This window comes from Venturia canescens, chromosome 8 (genome assembly GCF_019457755.1).
Source record: "Venturia canescens isolate UGA chromosome 8, ASM1945775v1, whole genome shotgun sequence".
Classification (NCBI taxonomy): domain Eukaryota; kingdom Metazoa; phylum Arthropoda; class Insecta; order Hymenoptera; family Ichneumonidae; genus Venturia; species Venturia canescens.
The window spans coordinates 15,678,818-15,700,367 of NC_057428.1; the positions used below are offsets into that span (position 1 = coordinate 15,678,818).

At 45.0% G+C, this 21,550-nt stretch overlaps 1 protein-coding gene across 4 annotated transcripts in view; it reads right to left on the minus strand.

The window, feature by feature from the left end:
• The window catches only part of sim (single-minded), a 44,628-nt gene that overhangs the window by 18,699 nt on the left and 4,379 nt on the right, over window positions 1-21,550 (minus strand). The window contains exons 1-2 of one of the 4 annotated variants that reach the window (XM_043426232.1): window positions 15,347-15,751; window positions 15,211-15,276 (exon numbers count right to left, since the gene is read on the minus strand). The exons of 2 other annotated variants lie outside the window; for them this stretch is intronic. In XM_043426232.1, coding sequence (XP_043282167.1) covers window positions 15,211-15,276; window positions 15,347-15,359 — 79 coding nt within the window. In that variant the 5' untranslated portion in view covers window positions 15,360-15,751. Of the gene's footprint in view, window positions 1-15,210; window positions 15,277-15,346; window positions 15,752-21,550 lie in introns of those variants that run through there. One more of the 4 variants, XM_043426231.1, reaches the window with a different exon arrangement.

The window sequence follows — 21,550 nt, forward strand, 5'->3', positions numbered from 1 at the left end:
TTTAAATAATTTTCTACCACATAGCTCTCGAGTAATTGAACACTAAAGTTCACGTGTACAAGCATAGAGTTGACATTTATACAGTTATACATCCCGTGCATAAGAAGTTCGATTAAACGCTCAATTGTGCGATGTGGTAAGAAAATTTGAAAAAAATTGTACAGGTGTACTCGATGCCAAAGAACGTTATGACGAAATTTGTTAAAATTCTGATTATTTTGATGATTTCGTGATCCACCCTCCTCAAACAAGACAAATTTGGAGATAGCAAAGGAACAGAAAAAGAGGGAGGAAGAGACGGCAGAAAGAAAGGAGAAAAGGACGAGAGAGCGAGAGGGAAAAAGCGAATGCTGCCGGTGTTGGGGAAAGCCCCGAGTGATTCCGAGGGTTGTGCTGCCGGACAGTAAAAGCGAGGGTTCTGGTCGGCGGGTGGCAATTCTGAATGTTAAAAGGCGCTGGCTGGTGGCGGTACTGTTCGCCTGACGAGCACACAGCGGGGTATCCTCTTTTCTCGCATTTCTTTATTCCTGCAGTTCATCTTCCCCCGATCTCCCCATGATTTTCGTCTCTTTCCCGCGTCTTCGGCGAGTCTCCTAGTTTCCTGCGCCAATTTCCCGAGGCCTTATCCGAGGAGCCGGACGGAGCAGCAAACTTGGCGCGCAACCGCATATCCAACACTTTCCGAAGTTGTTCTCTTCCTTCGCGCCCCAAAATATTCCTCTTCTGAGCATCGATCGAGCCTCGCACCAGGACCGGGTATTTCTTCCCCGATCCCCCCCTCGCAACCCTTTCCCAAAACACGACTCGGCCTCCCCCTTGCCGCCGCTTAATCCCAACAATGCGCGCGTCATTTCATAATCCATCTAATGAGCTAATTTCGAAAATCGTGAAAGCGCGTTCCCCTAATCCTTCGATCAATTTTTTCCTCCTCACCTCCGGTTTCCGGGATCGAATCTTCGCCGCACTTTTATTCCCCCTCGTCCCATTCGTCCCCCCCCGAATTCCCGTCGATCATCGTAACGACAAATGTTCCCCGAGAAAAGGCAACTCCGGCGACTCCCTTCCAGCCCCTCGAAGCTTTGAAATCACTGGGAAAAAAGTGTCAGGAAAGAGCGACAGGTCGACGCGAACGCCTCCGGCGAGGAGCTGGCCGCACCTTCCTCATTTTCCTTCCCAAATTTAGCCTGTTTGCCGAGTGCAAATACGCGTGTTTATTGCGACGTCGGGCAAAGTGCACGGACACCGGCGGCGGCACATGTGTTCGCAGCGTGTCGCCGCGAACCTGTCTCTCCGCTGGACAGGCCGTTTCATCTCGCAGCATAAACTTTAACTGCCCGAAGAGGGTGCGAGCGCGCAGCGAGAGAGAGAGGCGCAGGCTGCAAGGTGTCTCTCCCCACATTCCGACTAATTTAGCCTCTTTTCGAAAAGTCTTTACCGAGCAGCGATTTTACGGGGTTCGGATGAGCGAAATCTTCGGTTTTTCACACCAGCGGGTATCCGCCGTTTCGTGGCTGAGCCTTCGGCACACACGCACGAGAGAGAATTCGTCCTTCCTCCACTTTTCATCTCCCTCGCTTCATCTTTTTCTCTCTTCCTCGTTCTTTCGCCTCGCGCGGTCTTGCTTCCCGAGCCGAGGACCCTGGCACACACAGGTAGGCGAGCGAGCATCTAATGCGAAACATGTGTCGCCGAAGACTTTACCGATTTTCGAGTCCGCGGGTATTAACTACCAGAAAATGCGAGGAAGAGGAGGAATTAGTTTCGAGAGACACACGCAGAACGCCGCGGCTGGGCGCGCCGCCCGAGGGACTCGAGCCCTTCTGCTTCCCAGCTCCCCTCTTCCTCTCACTCCGCACCTTTCCACCTCGTATTTTCGGGCTTATAACGCCCGAAATCTCGATCCGAGATTTCGTTGAACCCCGAAAATCTCGAGGACGGATTCACGCAGAAAAAGCTTCGGAAAGACTCGCTTGTTTTGAGGACACTCCTGCCACGCGTTTCGCTCGAGTCTCGAGACTTTTTGACTTTCGCACGGGTGCGGAAGTCCTCGCGCGCTCTTTCACCGGTTTCGGAGCCTCTTGCGGCCCGTCCTCGATCATGACTTCCGATTTCGTCATACGAATCGGAATTATCATAAATTCGTTAAAGCTTCTGAAAGAGCGAATAAAAGTTGTGAGGTTTGTCTCAATATCTGGTTTCTCGAAGCTTTGTAAATGAGAATCCACTTTGCACCGAACCTGCTGCTGACTCGCAGTCGTCAACGTCGAAATTCAGTCACCGGGGAATTCCCCGACCTTCCTTATTTCAGCTTGTAAATGAAAACGGCCTCTCGCAGCTCTCCTGTGACTCACGATCGCTTTTTCTTGCAGAATTCTTCCGAGATCGTTGCCACTGTGAAGTTTGTATAATGCGCTCGTCAACCGGGCGGACGATCGGGCCGATTTTTACTCGACCCGATTTTTAATGACCGGAAGAATCGGAGCATCGCGGACGAAAGGTGAAAGATTTTTCGTACAAGAGAATTTTTTCGAAGACCGAAATGGCGACGCCTTCCAGCAAACAGGTTTCTTCGCCATAAAATTTCGTGAGTTCTCCTCGGACCGAAAAAACTGCGGGATTCGAGGAACCCAAAGAATGTTACGACACGGGAAACGGAATTTGAATTTCGCAGCAAAAAATGCTGCGAGGAAAGAAAAATACTTTTTTGGGTTCCTCCGAGTTTCTTTGAGTCCTCACTCCCACCGTTTTCCAATTAAAAGCCCGAAAAAATTGCGAAATTCTATATTTTTTCGCTACAACGTGCTGTAAATATAGATCTTCGCAATTTTTTCGGGTTTTCATAGGTTCGTGTGGACGAAAAATGTATGAAAATGGAAAAAAATGTGGAGTTATCGTTGCAAACAATAATTACGATCTCCGCACATTGTACGCAGCTGAGAAACTTCGATAATCGGACTTGGCGCATAAAGCATGCGCAAATTAGCATTTCTCACCTTGAAAAAATGTTTTCGTCTCTCGAGATATGCTTAAAACTGTACCGAAAAGTTGGCTTAGCTGAGTTATTTCCGTCCACCCCGAAAGCAATAGATTTTTTGACTTTCCAAAGCAGGACCCCCCTTAAAAAGTTTTGGATCGATAAAAATTTTTGGAGGCTGCTCCAACAGTAAATTCTCCGCGTTCTTTGCTCCAAAAAGTAATCGGAATGTCGATTGAAGACTTGGCAAAAACATAAAATAGGGAAAATGAAATTCGTCCGGAGTTTTCAACGTATTTTTATCCTCGAAGGTTCCCTCTGATTTTTTGCCCGTTTTGGGAGGTGCGCAAGCCAACTGTAAAGAGGAGATTCGTGACGAGGTGAAAGAGGACGGCGAGTCGCATGGGAAGCGAAATGATAATTCCTGTCGTACGTGCCCGGTTCGATAAAAATGGCCGAAACGAGGGTGATTCCTGGAGGGACGAAACTCAGCTGGAATTCGAGCAAGTATAATTGTCTATGTGGGTCCGAACGACCTATGACGAGGTTAAAGCGTGTGCGAGCCTGAGCGAGTAGTAAATGAATGAGAAAAGCTGAGCGCAAGAGAATCCTCGTGCCGCAAAAAGGGATGAAACGAATTCCTTTTTTCTTCCTTCCATTCTCTCACTTGTTCGTGACCGAGTCAATGAGCACAGTTTCGTACATAGGTGCGATCCGCGCGAGTCCTCGCAACAACCTCGCGGCTTAGCTTCCACCCCTGCCCCCACCACCGTCGCTTTTTTCAATCGCGTACACTTTTTTCTTCCTCGCAGATATTTCCTCACCTTCCTTCCGATTTTCCCTCATTTTTCAACCTTTTCCTTCCACTTCGGACACAGCTTCCGAGCTTCTTCGACTTGCGAGCTCTCTGCCTCGGAGGGCTCTCGCGTCCTTCGATTTCTCGACACGCGCTTATTCCCCATTTTTCTCACTTATTTTTCGCATTTCAACTGGAAACTCGTGTTTTTTCAAGTTTCTTTTCCCAACGGGGCAAAATTCGTGGCACATTTCGATCGGGAGGCGAAACAATTTCGAAAGCTTCGAGAGTTTCGTGTCCCCAAGAAGCCAAGCAGTGCCGCGAGCAGTGCGCCAACGTCTTTCGAAATCATTGAAAAAAATAGGCAAAATCTGGGAAGGAGAATCGTCGAAAAAAGATTCCCAATAAATAGCAAAGTTTTTATTTGTCGTGCTGCAAGAATTTTGACGCGCTTGAGTCTGGGATTTCGGTGCAGCCCGGCTTCCTGTTTCGGGTGGAACGATCGCGGAGTTTTGGTCTAACAAAGACTCGTCGAAGGCTTCGTCCGAGAAATTGGGTTGGATCGAATGTGGCAGTGAATCATTGAGCCGAAGGGTGGAGAGCGAGCGATAAACAAAAAGTTCGAAAACCATTGAACGGATTTTATTTGAGATCGAGGGTGTGTGATCTCGCATACATTAATGAGGCTTTGCCGTGGCGCGAGGTCCTTTTATTTGGCATTGGTCGTGTGTCGTAGGTCGACGCGTCCGCAGCGTGACAAAAAAGAGGAGCGAGGAGAGGCGAGTTATTGTGGTACTTTGGGCGGGAGGGAGGAGGGGAGCAGTTTCGAACCACGCCTCGCGCCGGGGCCCGAGCGTCATTGTTGCCGGTCCGCGTGTGTCGTAGTCTGTTTTCCTTGCGTCGATCCTCCTCGGGCCACGTTCGATTTCGAAGTCAATTCTCTCGGGTCCTTATCGAAACGCGGGAGTCGACGAACGGGCTTCAAACTCGAGGAATCTCGAACGGTTACGAAAAATGTTGTTTCAGTATAAATTCTCAATTCCCGGGGCTCTTCGTCTCCCTTGAATGCATGACGAGCGGGCTGGCGGAGAGAGTGAAACGTCAGGGACTCTCGGAAAGTCTGAAATTTGATGGATCGCTACCGAAAGAAAGACGCACAGAAAACAAACGGATCCTGCGAATTGGTAAACGCGACGCCGGCGATCCAATGAACTTTCCAAACCTCTCCCCGAGCCTCCGGTGCACTCGCATTCGATCGCAATCCAGTGAATGTGTGAAGCTGTCAAATGGTGCTCCGGAGCCAAAAAATCCCCGGAGATTCAACGATTTTTGTTGGTAAACGAAAAAAGCTTTTTCCCAATCGCCGCTCTGACCCACATTCGGCGCTACCGACAGCCGCGCGTTTACTACGATCTCTGACGTAACGAAACGTCGAAATTCCGTGAGCATTACGACCTAACCCATACACATTGTTATTATCTCATACTCGCTCTGGAGCGGTGTACGTGTTCGCGCATAAAACTCCAAGTTTATATGGGCTCGTTTCCTCGCGCGCGCCGCACGAAATTCCCTGTGAGCGAGCTTCATGGATACATCAAATTCGCTGCCCCCTCCATCCGTGGAAAAAGCCGCCGGAAAATTTGTTGTGTTGCACCGTCTACAATCCCGCACTTTTCTCGTGATATACGGGCTCCGATCCCTCGCTCAATTACTCCCAATGCTCGCAACCGCTTCCCAAAACAGACAGATCCAATTTGCTGTTTGTTTCTCTCCTCCGAGTGCCTGATTCACGAGCGACGATTCTCTCGACGAATCCGTTCCTTTTATTCTCATCGTTTCATTTCAATTCGCATCATTTCCGGCAACTTTTTATATTGCAAGGGTTTCTCGGCTCTTCCGAAAAGCCCGTACGCGCTTTTTTGCATGAAATTTTTTACGAGTTTCGACTCGCTGAACGTGAAAACTTGAGAAAATTGTCAAAAATTTGATTTCTCGAAGGTTTTTGTGCGTTACTTCGAGAAATAGTATTGATTTTAGAGATAAATGTTTCGGACGAAAGTTGTAGATTGTTAGGAAATACAGATTTTATGGTGTATACGGAATTGGAAAATGTTTGTTTTAGAGATGAAAGCTTGAAAAAGTTGACAAAAATTTGATTTTTCGAAGGTTTTTACATGTTATTTCGAGAAATATTGATTTTGGAGAAAAATGTTTCCTACGAAGGTTGTAGATTATTAGGAAACACAGATTTTACGTCCTCTACGTTTTTTGTCTAAAAGCATTTTTTTTCGAGATAAATGGGATAATGGTCGTTTTTTTGAAACCGCGGAAGAAATCTTCAGCGGTGATTCAAGCGGCTCAATGAACGTTGAAAAAGAAACGGCAAGTTGAATTTCGAGGGGGATGAAAACGAAATCGGAAAATCTGGATTTCGCGTCGGGTTGGAAAAACAGCAACAAAAGCCTGGCGAGAGAAAAGCGGGAACGAGGAGGCGACGAGGGGGTTGCAGAATGCGTAGTCCGAGGGATCACGATATGAAAATAACGAGAGTCCCTCGTTCGCTTATTACGCGGATCCTGCGCGAGCGTAAATCCCAACAAATATTATCTCTGCGTTTCGGTGCGAGAGCTTTTCTCGGCGCAGCGTTGAAGAATTGGGAAAACAGAGGGAGTTGAATAAAAAAAAACATGCGCGGAGCGGTAAGCGCGCGTTCATTTAATCTCGTTCGTGCTGTCGCGATCAATTTGCTAACGCGAATCATCCCCGACGCGGTCGGGGCGACGTTTTTTCCGGATCTTCCGTTCGCGGAGTCGAATTCGCACAAAGAAATTTTTTCCACGGGCTTCGAGGCGAAACTCTTCGCCATGCACAAAATGATCGTGGCGAGTGCGACGACGACGGCGAATCCCGCTCGAATCACGATCGCTTTCCATTCTATTTTTTTTAAATACGAAAAAAATGGTATTCCACGAGAAAAATCGGCGTCGCGTTTCCTCCCGTTGCGAATCTCCATCGATTCTGATAAAACTTTCGTCGCCTCCGACGGTCTATTTTCGTCCGTGAGCGTCGCAGTTGACAGTTGACGTTTCATCGCTCTCCGAACTCTTTTCTCATGTCTTTCGATTCTCGAAACGAGAACTCGACGTAATTCCAAAGCGCGCGCGTATCTCCTCGAGAACAGATGTGTTCCGAGTCGTCGCGGTCGTCTAGGAAAAAACACACCGCGCTCCACCTTCCGCACACTCACCACCTCCGTACATATATTTATGCATAATAACGAAAGCGATCCCCGGAGAAAAATGCTTACTCGTAACTCACATGCTGCAAAAGTCCATCCCCCCCCCGCCGCTGTGCTCTTCACCTCCGATTTTTCTGCTGATCCGACTAAAGCTACTTTACGTTTCGTGACGTGTACTTTGCTTCATTGTTTTCTCGGCTGCACTCACACGAATGCGGACTCTCGTACGGTCGAGCCTGCGAGCACGTTGGCGTCGCTGCAGAGAAATTTTGTGGATTCGTTGGGTCTTCGATCGAAAGATCGATCCGCTCGGAGCAGGAACCGAAGAATCGTCGATGGGGACGGAAATTATCGGGTTTTTTTAGGCAGGAATAAAATTTTATGATTTTTCAAATGGTTTTTGCAAACGGTCGATTGGCTTGAAGCAAAGGATCGAGGGAACGTGAGTTTTTTCGTTTGCAACGGTCCAATTTTACGGTTTTTTGTATTTTCGTTCGAACGAGCGAACTCCGAAGCAGGGAAGCTGAGGGATTGCGAGATGGGAATTTGAATTATTGAGTTTTTCGTAGGACGAATGAAATTTTACGAGATTTTGATATTTTGGTTAAAACGATTGATTCTCTCGAAGTAGAAAAATGGAGGAATCGTTGATAAAAAAATGTTGTCACTTTTTTCTCGATTTTTTTTGTATTTTTGTCGAAAGGATCGATTCCCTGAAGCAGGAGATTCGAGGCACCGAGCAGGATGACGAAGAACTGGATTCTCGAGTGAAAACTCAGGGTCGATTTAATTATAAAAAGCGATTTTAATTCCGCCTCGTATATTCGCTTTGCAAAATGGTTTTCGCAGCTGCGCCGCGATGATGAATGTTGAGAAATGCTTCGATTGGTTTATCTCGGGAGTGCGAGGGGGACGCGGCTAGACAATACAACTCGACTTGTTAGCTACAAAGTTGGTCCCTATTTAGCCTTCTCGAATGGCGTCGAAGGAGAGCGAGAGAGGTGCGGGAACGAAACAAGAAGAAATTTCAAATAAAAGGGTCGGAGGCAGCGGCGCGAGCGTTACAATGTTCGAGGCTTTGCAATAAACATTCATGGGAGCATACACATCCGTGGGTTTTGTATGGGGATACAGAAATACGTCGGAACACTCGGCGGTTCCGAGGGCTCTCGTGGTTTCTCGTAACCCAACACTCTATCCGTGCTTCTCGGCTTTCTATGCCGCGAAAGCTCCGAGGAAACGCTAATTGAGTATCGCTTCAATTATAATTAACTCGCGCTCATTCGAAGCGCCGTTTCTCTGACGTTCCGTAATTCGAGGCCGGCGCCATTTTGACTCGAAATTCGAGTCACTCGTGTGAGGAAAGTGGGCCGATTCGTCCTCGGTAAAGAACGCGAAAAAAGAAAACGACTAAGTTCGCTCGAAAAGCGAATAATTGGGGCGAAATCGAGAACCGTAACGAGGATTGAGCAGCCGAAATACGTGCGATTCGAGGAGAAGTCAACTGGCGAATAAATAAATTAAAAATACACTGATACACTTTGATAAACAGAAAGAAACGGCCGCACGTACGGAGCGGACAATAAACGAGGCTTCGTGCCAAGCGCCCCCTGGCGGTATCGCAGCGCCACAGATAATTATCTGGCACCGTGCCAAAACGCTCGGTGTACAGCGCCTCGCGCGCTCCTCCAGCGCAACAAGCAAAACAAAGAAAATGAACGTTAACTTTAGCAACGTTTCTATCGCAATTAATCTCTCGCCGATAATATTTCGACGAAAGCTCAATTCTCCGTTGGTCGTCGATTGCCGCGCGAGAAGGGAAAAGAGAAAAAAACTTGGGACGATTTATCCGCTCAACCCCCGCCGCCGCTTCTTTCCACCGCTCCTTTTTCACTCGCCACATAAACGAGAAAAAGCGAAAGAAAATAAAGCAGGTTTTGGCGCGATTACGAAACAAACGAGAATTTTCCGCTGATGGGGCCTGCCGAGTGGAATGCGAAAGCTCCGGCTCCGCTGAGAGCCGGAGCTTTCGCACCGCCAGAGGGCAAAACTGCGGGGCGAGCCTGCTAACAATTAGTGTAACAGCGATTCACTCCCCTAAAGCCAAACTCGAGACCCCGCTCGCTGGCAGACCGAGTGCACCCAGAGTGCTGTGTGTTGCCAGTAATGTATATACGCGTTGTTATAGGCCTACAGAGAAACGTCAGTAATAATCCCGGAGAGAGAGAGAGAAAAGCTTGAAAAAAGTGTCGCGACCCTGGAATAAAACCGCCTGTGGTCGTTCCAGCTCTTTTCTTTTTTTCTCCGCAATCTTCAACCTACACTTTCGTTCTCTCCCTTTCCTCAATCTTTTTCTCTTGCCTTCGCTCGTTCGCCTGCACCGCGAGAGAACACACCACCTCGGCGAGAAATCGTCAGCTTTTCGTTTTAATGATTCCACGCGAGTCGCGTAACAAAGAAAGCTCGCTGGCTCTTATCGTCATTCTGACTAAAGATCTTCCGACGTTGCTCGATGAACGTGTCCGCTCAAATCTTTCTCTCGAGACACTTTTTACAAGCGTCAGAATAATTGTGACGCGTTCGGTTTAGAGGGGGCGAAGGAAAGTCAACTGCATTTTATAGTTGTCAGTTTCCACTTGTTTTCTTCATATTCTCCGGCGTTAGGTTTTCATCGGATTCCGAGTCCCAATAGCGAAAATTCAGTCGCTATTGATTCTCGAAATAAAACTACTCGAAACGAATTTTGTCCATTTTTTCGTTATCGAACTTCTGAATACTTTGACTGCACAAAGAGTGAATTTCATTTTTGCTAATTATGTCTAATCAACAACTTCGAAGGGGAAAAAATCCTTGCATTAATTTTCGGTAAAGTAACCAAACCGCACAATTTTACCCGAGCGACGTCATTTTTTGGAAATTATTTATCAAATATTCTCCCAATTGAGGAGGGTGAATCGCGACGATACAATGTTGCCATGCTAAACCACGTTAAAAATATAAAGAATTTCAAAATTATAAGAATTTCATAAAATTTGGTAAATGTATTCTTTAAAAATATGTAAAACAATATAAAATTTTTTATATTTTTCTACCACATCTCGAGTAATTCAACACTAAAGTTCACGCGTATAAGTTTACATACATGCAGTCATACATCTCGTGCATAAGAAGTTCGATTTAAGGTAGCTACTGTACTGCATGCTAGTCAAATGAGTGCTAAATTTTAATGTATTTAAACGATTAAATGTATTCTTAGTGGATTTGTATTACAGCATATCTTATTAAGATGTAAAAATATTAAAAACGCTAGTTTTGCAAAAGCATTAACTGATAAATGCAAATTTCCACGCTGACACATTTTCACTGGTATTTTTCAAATAATTATCTGCGTTTCTTCATCGATTTTATTGCAACGAGTCTCATTTTGTTCGTCAACCGGTCCCCTATGAATCCACCATGTAGTTGTTTTTTTAACTTGATCGTTTCACCGTTGCAGCTAATTGTTCATTAAGTGAAAAAAACTTTTTCATTCAGGATTTACGAAGGAATGAGTTTAAAGGAGCGTTAAGGGTCAGTTGAGGAACAAAATGAGACTTGGTGCAATAAAATCGGTTAAAAAATACAGGATGATTATTTGAAAAATAGCTGTGAAAATGTGTCATCATGGAAATTTGCATCTACCAGTTGATAGTTTTGCAAAACTATCATTTTAAATATCTTTTCGCGTTAATAAAATGTGCTTGATTGCATATCTACCAACAATAAGTTTAATCGGTAGGTTGAACTTGGTCTAAAAGCGTTTTGAAAATTTACCACTCATTTGACTAGCATGCGGTACAGGAGTTACCTTAACGCTCAATTATTCGGTAACCATGTGGTAAAAAAATTTGAAAAAAAATGGTACTTGTATATTTGATGTCAAAGAACGTTATCACGAAATTTGATCAAATTCTGATTATACTGATTTCGTGATCCACCCTCCTTAAAAAAACTCCCCGATATTTAATGAATCGTCTTCCGTTTGAGCAAACAAAAAAATCAAGCGGATTAAGGGTTTCGAGAATGTGAATTCGCAGCCTCTGGACGCCCACGAATGATCTTTCGAGTGGATTAAAAAATCGACTCGATTTCATCGAGTTTCGGAGACGGAAACTTTATTTCTTATCTCCGGTTCATCCCTGCATGTCCGTTGGCGTGAATCTTTCTTCGCTGTGTCTCGGCCGGAGTTGTTAGAGCGGTGTCCCCGAAGGCAAGCGCTTAAAAGTGGATGCAGCCAAGTCACGCAGTCGACCGCTAAACTGCAAGAGAGTTTCAGCCCCTTTCCGTTGTGTTTCGTCGTCTCTATAGGGAGCGATTCTTGAATACAAATGTGTTCGTATGCGAGTGTACGCGGGACGCTGGGAGCTCGAGTTCGTCTTGCGGAGAGATTTGCTGCTCCCGCCCTTTCGTTTCCTGCACGAAACCCGCCCTTAAACAACCCTAAACTGGAAGTCACTCGAGAGACGTCCGTGGGACGAGGTTGAGTGTGACCGATCGTGTCCGCCCGAGAGTCTCAAAATACTCGAGCAACTCGACGGGACTTTGTTGTGTGAGAAAAAAACAAAATGGTCGACTTCCTCGGCTCTCCGATAATTCGCCGGCGACGTGCGATCGAGTGCGGAGGAATCCAGTGGCCTTGGACTCATCGCCCGTAGCAACAATTTTCGAGGAATTCCGGCTTATCTCCACGAGTTATAAATTCGTGCAGAAATGCAAATTTCGAAAATGCGCTAACAACGTTTGTTTCATTATTCGGCACGCGCCAACTTTACGGCTGCGACGAGATATTTTTTATCGTTATATTTGTCCAATGCGATATCGAAACGCCTACTTCGAGACGCGACGAGTACTAAAATAAGATAAAATAATAATAATTCTTATTCTCGAAACAAAGTATTCGAACGATTCACTCGAATGCAAAATTCCGATTCTATTCTAACCAGTTTTCTTTACGTTTTATGGCTGCAGGCAATTTTTTTGTTTTTATGAAAAATCATTTGGGAAATAATCATCTAAAAGAAGTGGAAATTACAAATGGTTGGGAGAGAACAATAAAATAATTGACGACGAAACAACTCGTTCGGGTTTTCGTTTTTCTCATTCGGAAAAGAGTAATTAACAACGAATTTCAAACAATTTATATTCCGGGTCGGCTGTCACAATGGGTGAATCCCGAGATTTACGGTGATTCGTTTTCTGGTTTTTCTTGCCTCCGAGTTGCAGTGACGCAGTCGGGAGTTTTGTTCGTTGTAAAATGTATTTCGTGATTGTTTTTTTTTGTTACGAGTTTTCAAGAACGCGAAAGAGAAAATCGTGAGCGAATTTCCATAGCGATTGTGTTTCGTTTCCGTCGCGTTACTCGTCCATCGGGGATCGAGAAAACTAGAAAAAGAGAATTTATCGAAGAGAAAAGTAATGACACGCTTTTGTCTCGTGTCGCCTTTCGTTGGCTGCCTTTTGTTTTTCGGCTGGAGACAGACACTGCGGAATCGAAGTGAGACGGTCAAAAGTTGCGAGCCCTCTTCGCGGAGGTATACGAATTCGATTCGCCAATAAACTACGGTCTCGTCGCGCACGTGTGCGAGCGTTCGCTCACACACGTCAAAAGAGCATTGGACAACGACTTCGTTTCTTCCACTTTATTCTTCGTCCTCTTGCCACGGGCGCTCCGACGCCCGGTGAAGTTTGCGCGGACTGACTTCACCCACAGCTCGGGCCAAGGGTCACGGAGCGAGGAAATTCGATGGAAAAAGTCCCTTCGAGCTGGCGCGCGGACGGGCAGAGAAAGAAATCGAGATAAACAGTCAGGAGAAACTTCGAGTCTTTCCGCGAAGCGCCACGCCTCCCCGCTCTCAAGGACAAAAGATCGAGTTTATTTACGTTAAATTCTCAGGAGCTCTCGACCGCTTTCGAGGGCTCGCGATAGAACGCGATTTTTCCTTTCGTTCGATGAGCTTATCGAACCGATCAACGACTTTGAAAAATCTTTCGCAATCGCGCCGCCCGACTCGTACTCACCGGAAATATAAACACGCGCCACTGTGTTTCCTGATTATATTTTCACCAGGAAGAAATCAGTCGAGGCAACGTCCGCAGGCGAAATAAATATAAACACTTTACGTACGACAAATGAGTCATCATCGGGAAGCCGAATTAGGATGAAAGATCTTCGGAACGGCAGCGCTGATTTCCGTTTCCCGATGCCACCGGATTAAGGAGGAACATCAACTTCGCGTACAGTGAGCTTATGTAAATACGAATTTCATTTTTTTTATCTTAACCCTTAGTGTGCACACCTTGACAGCGAGACATTTCGTGCACGTGGGGTCACTTTGAGCCCAGGTCATTTTTGACATCGAATATCTCGGTAACTATGCGCTTTTCGGAATAAAAGGTTTAGTCACTTTTTCTAGTGAATCGATCCAACTTCAAGGCTGCAATGTCGGATTTCCAAAAAAATCTTTTTTCAGTGTTCAAAAACGTGCTCAAAGTTGATAGTGCGCGTAAAAAACACTTTTTCGGTTAATAAAATTTTGGGGTCAACCTGACCCCAGATGCACACTAACGGTTAATTATTTAGGTCATGTAAACCCTGTTTGCTTTATTTATACGGGATTAACCCCCAAAAATACGTCATTTTTGGGTGGATATATGAGAAATATTGAAAAATTTTCTTTTTCAGGTTCTTTCGAGTTCGAACTGTGGAATAGTACTTTTTTGTTATTTCATATGCGTAGGCGTTAAATATTCGAAGTTTCGAAAAGATTTGCTAAAAAATGGCTGAATGAAATGGATTGAAAATTGGATAGGCTCTAGACAATATATCCAAAAATGTATTCTAAAAGTTCCATGAAGCTATCGCCACTTTTCTCAAGCGAGGCCGCGGTATTAATTTCAGGAAGAATCAAACGAGTGTTTGATAACGAGAATGTACCGCGCGAATGATTCTGCTGACGTTGCACCCTCGACGTGATCGAAGAAGAGAACTGGGCGAGCTCCGCTTACGAGTCACTTCGCCTTTTTCTGCGCACTCGCACATCGAAATTAGGCGAATTAAATAAGTGGGAAGTGGCTGTGAAAATAATAGTGTCAATCGGAAATTGGGCTTTCTCGAACACCCCGATGCGACAGCGACGAGCTTTCGGAACGATTCTTGTCGCAGTTCGTAACTCGAATTTTTTCAAATTTATTTAAATCGCGATACTTTCGGTCATGCGATGACGGGACGATACCGAAGTCGTTTTTAACGACGGGTGCGACACCTTTGCGACAATGGACGGGCGAAAGGTTGAAATAACCTCAAAAATCGATGTCAAATATAAATAAAAATGGCAATTACACGGGAAAAATTGATTATTTGAATCCGACTGATGCGTCGCGTTGAAAGGTGTTTTTAAAAATTCGTGAGAAACGACCTGGGGGGTTGGCGCACACTGCCTCTTTCTTCGTTTCTCTTTCTCGTCTCATTAGCTTTATTTTCTCGTTTCGCTCGGACGTCGTCCAGTTTCTGTATATATACTTCGAATGTTTATTGCCGGGACGAATGACCGGTGGACGATCGCCGTGATGACAAAAGCCTCGACAAAGGCCCCAACGAAATTTTTCAAATCTCGCGTAGCGAAGAGAAAAACCCTCTTCTCGCTCTTCACAACGCTCGTTCTCTCACTCGCTGTTGCGTGACGATCTCGAGACAGACGAACGCACATTGACGAAAAAAGAAAACAATAAAATATATACGAAAAAAATTCATATGCTTCACGCACAAATTCAACCCTCCAACTTCTCACTCATTTTTATTATTCTCTCGCACTAGAGAATTGCCTTTGCCGTCTTCGCGTATACAGGTATGAATTCCCTTTATTTTTTAGGCCTTTTATTTCGCGTTCGTGTGCGCGAAACCCACGCGTCAGTCTCCGCATGCGCAACGATGTGAACCTCGACTGGGAATTTCATTGTTTCAACAATTTTATAATCACGAGCATCTTTCATTTTTCGGGTAAGCGAAAATTTTGACAGTTTTTAAATTGCACGATTTTTCACAGCTCTTTCAATATGTTTTTATTCGCGTCAAGTTTCGCTCTCAGGTTTGAATTTTTATTGAAAAATGTATAAAAAGGAGTTCAAAAGCGTTCGATTTCAGCGAAAAAAAGAGTTTCGACTCACAGTCTTTTTGCATTTTTCCGGAGCTCAAGCCAGTGGACTCCATCGCCTCCTCCAAACGCGCGATCACTAATTGGATAAACAATTTCAAATTAATCTTGAATTGAATAGAAAAAAAAGGATTCGTTAATGCACTCACTGCGTTTTCGCATTTTGAAAAAAGGGACAATCCTTATTCGTATCGTTGGAATGCACGAACGTAAAAGCACATGGTAAGCGATCACTTGACACTAAACTCGCGCGCGCCTTTTTTTTCCGTGCCTCGCTCGCTCTGCTCCCGCTCTCCGAGTCCTCGATTCGAGATCGAATCCGACGACAATTATTTCCGCTTCGTTCAGTTCAGAAGTCTCAAGACATTTTTAAGTTTTTCATCGGTTTTTAAAGACGAAAAAGTGAATTAGCCCGTTGTCACGGTGGGTTGAGCCCCTTAAAGAATCAAGGGTCGCGACGACTCCGTCGAACGAGACTAAAGTCTTCTGTCGTACTATACAGGCTCGGGGGGACTTCGGACACGATCTCGCGTAGGGTGTCACATTCAGCGCTCGTATACAGACTCCCCGCAGAATCGAAACTCGAAACACGTACACGGGCACACGCCACGCTCGCCCCACTCCCCTCCCCACCACTTCTTACAGCGCCAACTTCCTCTTTTGTTTTCTCTTCATTTTTGCTGCCTCCCTGTTCGCTTTTCAATTACTTTTTTTTCGTCATCTGCTTCGACAGCGATCGATCGTTGGATCGAAGTCCGTAAATCGATTTTTTTCGTCAAGCGTGCTACCGTCTCGCGATTCGCATTTTCTGAGAATATTAAAAAATCACAAAACTTGTCAACTTTCTTGGGATTTCATAAAAAAAACGACGTAGACGGGAATTTTTTTTCCATTATTTTCGCGCGATTTCTCGACCTGAAATCGAATCCTCGTTTTCGATGAGCACGAGCGATCGGAGTGCAGAGCAACGAGAGCGATTTGGAACGTTTTTTCGTTTATTTGTTTGATTTCGTAAAGTAAAAAAAAAAAAAGGTAAAGCGCTCCGAGGGCGAGATGTTTTCTTTGGACGCTAGGCGAGGAAGTTTCGAATTTCGAGGATTTCCTCTCTCGTTTAAGAGTGAGCGACACGAGTCTTTAGCGAGAGCCGAGTGCGCGCGGGGGAGGGCGTGAACTGATTTTTCGTGGTGCTTGACCACGCGTGATTTAAGGCTGCGTCGCGCCCACGATTATCCTTGTTTTCCGGGGCCTCCGCAACCTCCTCGGTCTTTGAGCTGTGAGAATTTTCTCAACTTTCGTTGGATGAGGGAGCTCGGGAAAAAGTGTGAGAGTGAAAACAGAAATTTCGATGCGGAAGTGCAAAAGGATAGCGGGGCGTGAGCTCGGCCGGGCGAGTCCCTTTTTTTTGACGTATCGACCTCGACAAATTATTAAAGCACTGGGACACGCTTTCGGGCCGAAAGAAAACAATGCTCGTCAGAGTACCGAGCCCCGCCCACTTTGACTACTCGTAAAAATATCTCATAAACATTTTATTAGCTCAAAACGAAGAAGGAAAATGAAAATGTCGATTTCTCGGTTCGACGACCCTCTTCCTACTTTTTTCGAACAACGTCGCCCATTGTTTTCTCATCGGAACAAAAACTCGGAATCGAAGCCGTCAGGCTCGACGTTTTTTTCACCCTTGCTCGAATATTTCGTTTCCACAGTTTCCCAAGCTGTTTTTTATTCCCGTAAAGTCTCTTTTCACGAATCGTCTCTCATTTTTCGTTGCAAGTTCCGCTCCAGTGTTTCAGCAGCCGCGCGAACAGTGACCGCGCCAACGCCAAAATCTTCCATGTTTTTCTGTTTTCGTGCGTCCAACCGGACACCGCGCTTCGGAGGAGCATTTACATGTTTCAACAATCGGTTTAACCGAGCTCCCAGCTCCTCCAAACTTTCCATTCGATTTTCTCCCTCGCCCTACTTTAACATTTTGCTTTCTCGAACGACGGAGACAAAATTCTTGTCAATGTTTTTCCTCCTTTCGTTCGATCGACTAAAAAGTGCCCTTTTCGGCACACTTTCGTCTTTGATTACTGGACCGCGGAGCCCCCGAGTCGCGCGCGCTCTCTCTCTCTCCGTCAATATACATATTTTCGTTGCTCGTACGAAGTGCTGGCACAGCAGCGGTTTATCGACGCTGACAGGAGCGATTTGGCCCGGGCTCTCATGTTCTTCGACGCTTGTGTTCGTTCACTCAGCCCTTTCGCGAGCGTCAGAGATTTCCGTACTAATTTATATACGTATGTGGGCCTGTTTACAACACGCACGTGAATATATTTTGCGTGGCGGACACGAGGAATTCGTGCGGAGTGACAACGTCACGGGGAACACGAGTCCACGACTTTCGTCTCTTTCTTTCTCCCTCGGTGTCCCCTCTCGATCTCTTCGTTCCTCGGGCTCTCCCGGTGAAAACGAAGCACCGAGTTAACCGCCGAATCGAAATCGACGCGAGATATTAGGCGCGACCTCCGAACGTTGTTTTGGCTACGAAAGTCGCAACGCGCAGCAATTTCGTCTCCTTATTTTTCTCCCTCGCTCTCTCTCTCTCTCACGGTGCTCCTCGTCATCGCGCTCGAATCGATGAAAACGCTCGGAAATTTCGACCCGCGTATTCATAGCCGAGAAATATTCGCTTCGAATTTCCCGGTGGCAGTAGGAAGTTTCGTGTCTCGATTCCAAACTTCCTCCAACATTTGACCGAGGCTAATTTCGTTTCTTCATTGTTTTTGCTTAGAAAACTCTTCTCGGTGAGTTGCGTAATGCGATTATTTGAGGAAAACAAGCCTCGTTTCCGGTATTTTCAAACAGCCGATCACCCCTCGGTCGATACAACGAAAAAAATTGTCCGGAAAATCGAAGATTGTTGTACGGAATGAGAAAATCCGAAGTGTCATAATTTCCCATCAAAATTTACTGTCGGAAAAAACTTTTTGAAAAAAAAAATACCCTCAAAAAATTGCGTTAAATGTGCAATCGCCGCAGACAAATCGATGGAAAAAATCGATCGAGTGCTGGAAATATTGAGAACCGAGTAGCTTGCGATCGAGTGTTTGCGCACGTGGCAGGATGTTTTGAGAGGGCTTTGCGTATTTATTCCTCGAGCGTAATATCTCGCAACGTACAAAGGAAGGGAACAGCTTTCATCCAATAATTCACAACCTATTTTGCCCTGAACGTATCTCGGACGTTCCCTTCCGTCGATCATTCTTATTGCTACAAACTTGGCCTATAATTAGGATTTCTCGAGATGCAACCCTTGCACTAGTCGAATTTACGAGCTCCCTGCTCCAACCTCCTTCTTCTCGCGCGTACCTTTTTTATCTGAAGAAACAAAAAACGAGATGGAAAATTGACTTGATTGGTTGACACGCGCGCCCGCAACAGCTGCGTGAATAAAGAAAAATTTCTCTCTCCCTTCCGCCCTCGCTGCTCGACTCTCGCACTCGCTCTCGAGATCCGAGGGGAGAAAAACCGGCGAAATCTCTTCCGTTAACAGGACACACACGAAACTATCTCACGTTCCATAAGTCCCTCACTAATTCCCTTCGCTATTCCTCCCTACAAATCACTTTGGGAAATGACACGCCCTATTCCGGCTGCTTTTCTCTTACCTTGCGATGTTTACTCTACGACGCACCGAGCCCAATCGACCTTTCGATTTATCGGAATCGAAAAATCGTCGTAATTTCCAATTACTCGATGCAAACCCTTCCGACTCGCTCAGAATCTCATTTTTTTCAATTTCTTTTTGTTTTTCAGTGTGAACATTCTACCCGAACGCTCGCGCTGGCGTTCGTCGTCCGACCGAACACTTTCGATTTGACGTTTCGATGCTTACTTCGAGGAGCCGAGTCACCGGGGGTGGAACGCGGATTATCATTCGATCGACAGAGGGCCCGAAACGACGGGGTATTACAACTTTTTTTAAAACTGTTTCAAAATCATCCTGAGATCGTAATAAACCAGTGGAATTTTTATTTCAATTTTATAACACCGAAAAGTGTCTTAAAAACTATTTTTTATTTATAATTTTCAATTTTCCCGCCGACACGCCAGCCGCCACGTTCTTTCGGTTTGTGAAAGACCAAGTAACAAGATTTGTGAATATAATTAGTTATAATGGTATATTCATTGGTGTCTCGTGTCTGAATGCGATAATGCAAGTGTAAAAATGCCACGAAGATTGTGGATTCATCGCCACCATCGACGTGTACTTATCATTGGAAGATTTGTACTTTTTGCTTTCACAAAACCGTCTTCCATGGTGCGATTTTAATAAAATTCATGACAAAAGTCCACAATCGTACATAATAACTTGTTAAATTTCAAAATAACACGCAGAGCGCGCGATAAGAATCTAGATTGTTTACTGTCCGAGTGACGTCACGTTGGAATCCAATATGGCGAGTGGCGTTTTAGACATTTGAAAAACAGATGAAAGAGGACGATTTTTAAGGTGGTTCCTCCACGAGACAGTTAAATTAGGAAATTATTTAAATTTGGCATACGTATTGTTTAACATATGAACAACAGCTCTATAAAATTTTAACAAGTTTCACCATCCCGAACCCGAGATATATGAAATTGAAGTTGACTCAATTAACACGTAACATATGGACCATGCATAAGCAAACGGCACATTATTGATTCTACCGCTAGTACTAAAATTAGGAAGTTTATAAAAAACGAGGAGGAGCTAGAGCAGGATATCACAGATATTGTGAAAAAAAATCAAGGTGATTGACCATCTAGTTTGACAGATATAGCCTCGAGAAGTACGAAGGTTTAGGCTGCATACGATATATTTTGCAAGCGAACAAGCGAATGTCGTCTGTATAGACAACCTTTTCCGTGTGTTGAAGCGTAACCCGGATAGTTCCGTCAAAAAATTTACTCACGATGTCGGATTAAAAATACTTTTAGAATAAATTTAACGAAAGCAAATGATATTTGTACTATATCTGCTGGCACCGAGTACGTATATAGGCTCTTTACAAAGTTATTGATTACGATCCGAACGAATGATTAAGCCTTTTAATACGCAGACAGTACATAACTTTTGGTTGGGGCTGTCGCAGAGGATCAACCTTAAAATTGAACAATAAAATTTGCATTTTTATGAATAAATATTGACGTTTCTCGTTTACTTTTTACGAAATCTATCATAAACATGCATTTTTAGATATTTTTTTCTTTTACATGGTGTAAAATACTCTGCGCAATGTCAAATTGAGTTGAAATGAATATTCTTTTTGAAAAACTCTTGTCGTGTCAAAATTCGATCGAAAATCTTCGATCGCGATCGTGTTTTCTTCAGTGCGGACAAAAAATTCCTGGCAAAAGGTGAATATTCGGTATGGAAAATATTTTTTTTCAAATGCATCATTGAATATCGACTTTTCTCCGACACTCGTCACTTCGTTGGCACTTGAAAGAGTCGTACACGAACGTGAAAAATTATCGAATTTTTTCATCAGTTGTATCCAAGATTTCGTAAAAAAGGAGAAAATCGTTCGGATTAGAGGACAAATGGATTGGCAGCGTTCGGCAACGCTGCATTCGACGTGTGTTCGCACGCGACGTCCGTTCGACCTTTTGGTCATATTTTGTCGTTCGCTTCGCCACGGTTTTTGCCAGTTGTTACGAAACGACCGAGCGGCAGCTGTGGCCGGTCAAAATGAACTGTTCAAACGTTTTTTTAGTAATAAAATGGTATTAAAATGTTGGTTCTCCACCGACGATGTTTCTAAAATAATAAAATAATTGTCTTCAAGGAAGTTTCGTATTTTGAAATCTTGGAAAAAAGCTACAGTTGATCGAAAACGTAGTTAATCTTCGAAAAAATAGATCTTATCTTTTTATGATGAATTAATTTTCCATTTATTTCTCGTTCGACAAGCCCTCGAAGCCCCGAATCGCGGATACCGACTCGAAAAAATGTTGGTTGACAGAGACCGCGGAAAAAGTGGAGGAGAGTCGTCGCGGTCGAGCACGAAGCGCTCGCGCCGGAAGACGAGGAGTTGGTAAAGCCGAGCGAGCCTCGGGCCGGAGGCTCTCGAAATAGAGCGGAGAGAACGAGTTGAATGTTGGTCGGAAGATCAGAGCCCCGGACGAAGGGCGAATGCCTCCAGCCTCGCAGAACCTCCAGATTTTTCGGGGCTCGTTATCGTTCGAAACAACGAATAATTTGTTTGGGAAAGGGGGCAAAAGAGGCGAAAGAGTATTTCGGACGGAAAGCTCCGAATTCCGTGCTTTTCATCGAGCAGTCGAAGCGCCGACCGCGCGACGAACCTCGATCCCGGAAGCGTCGA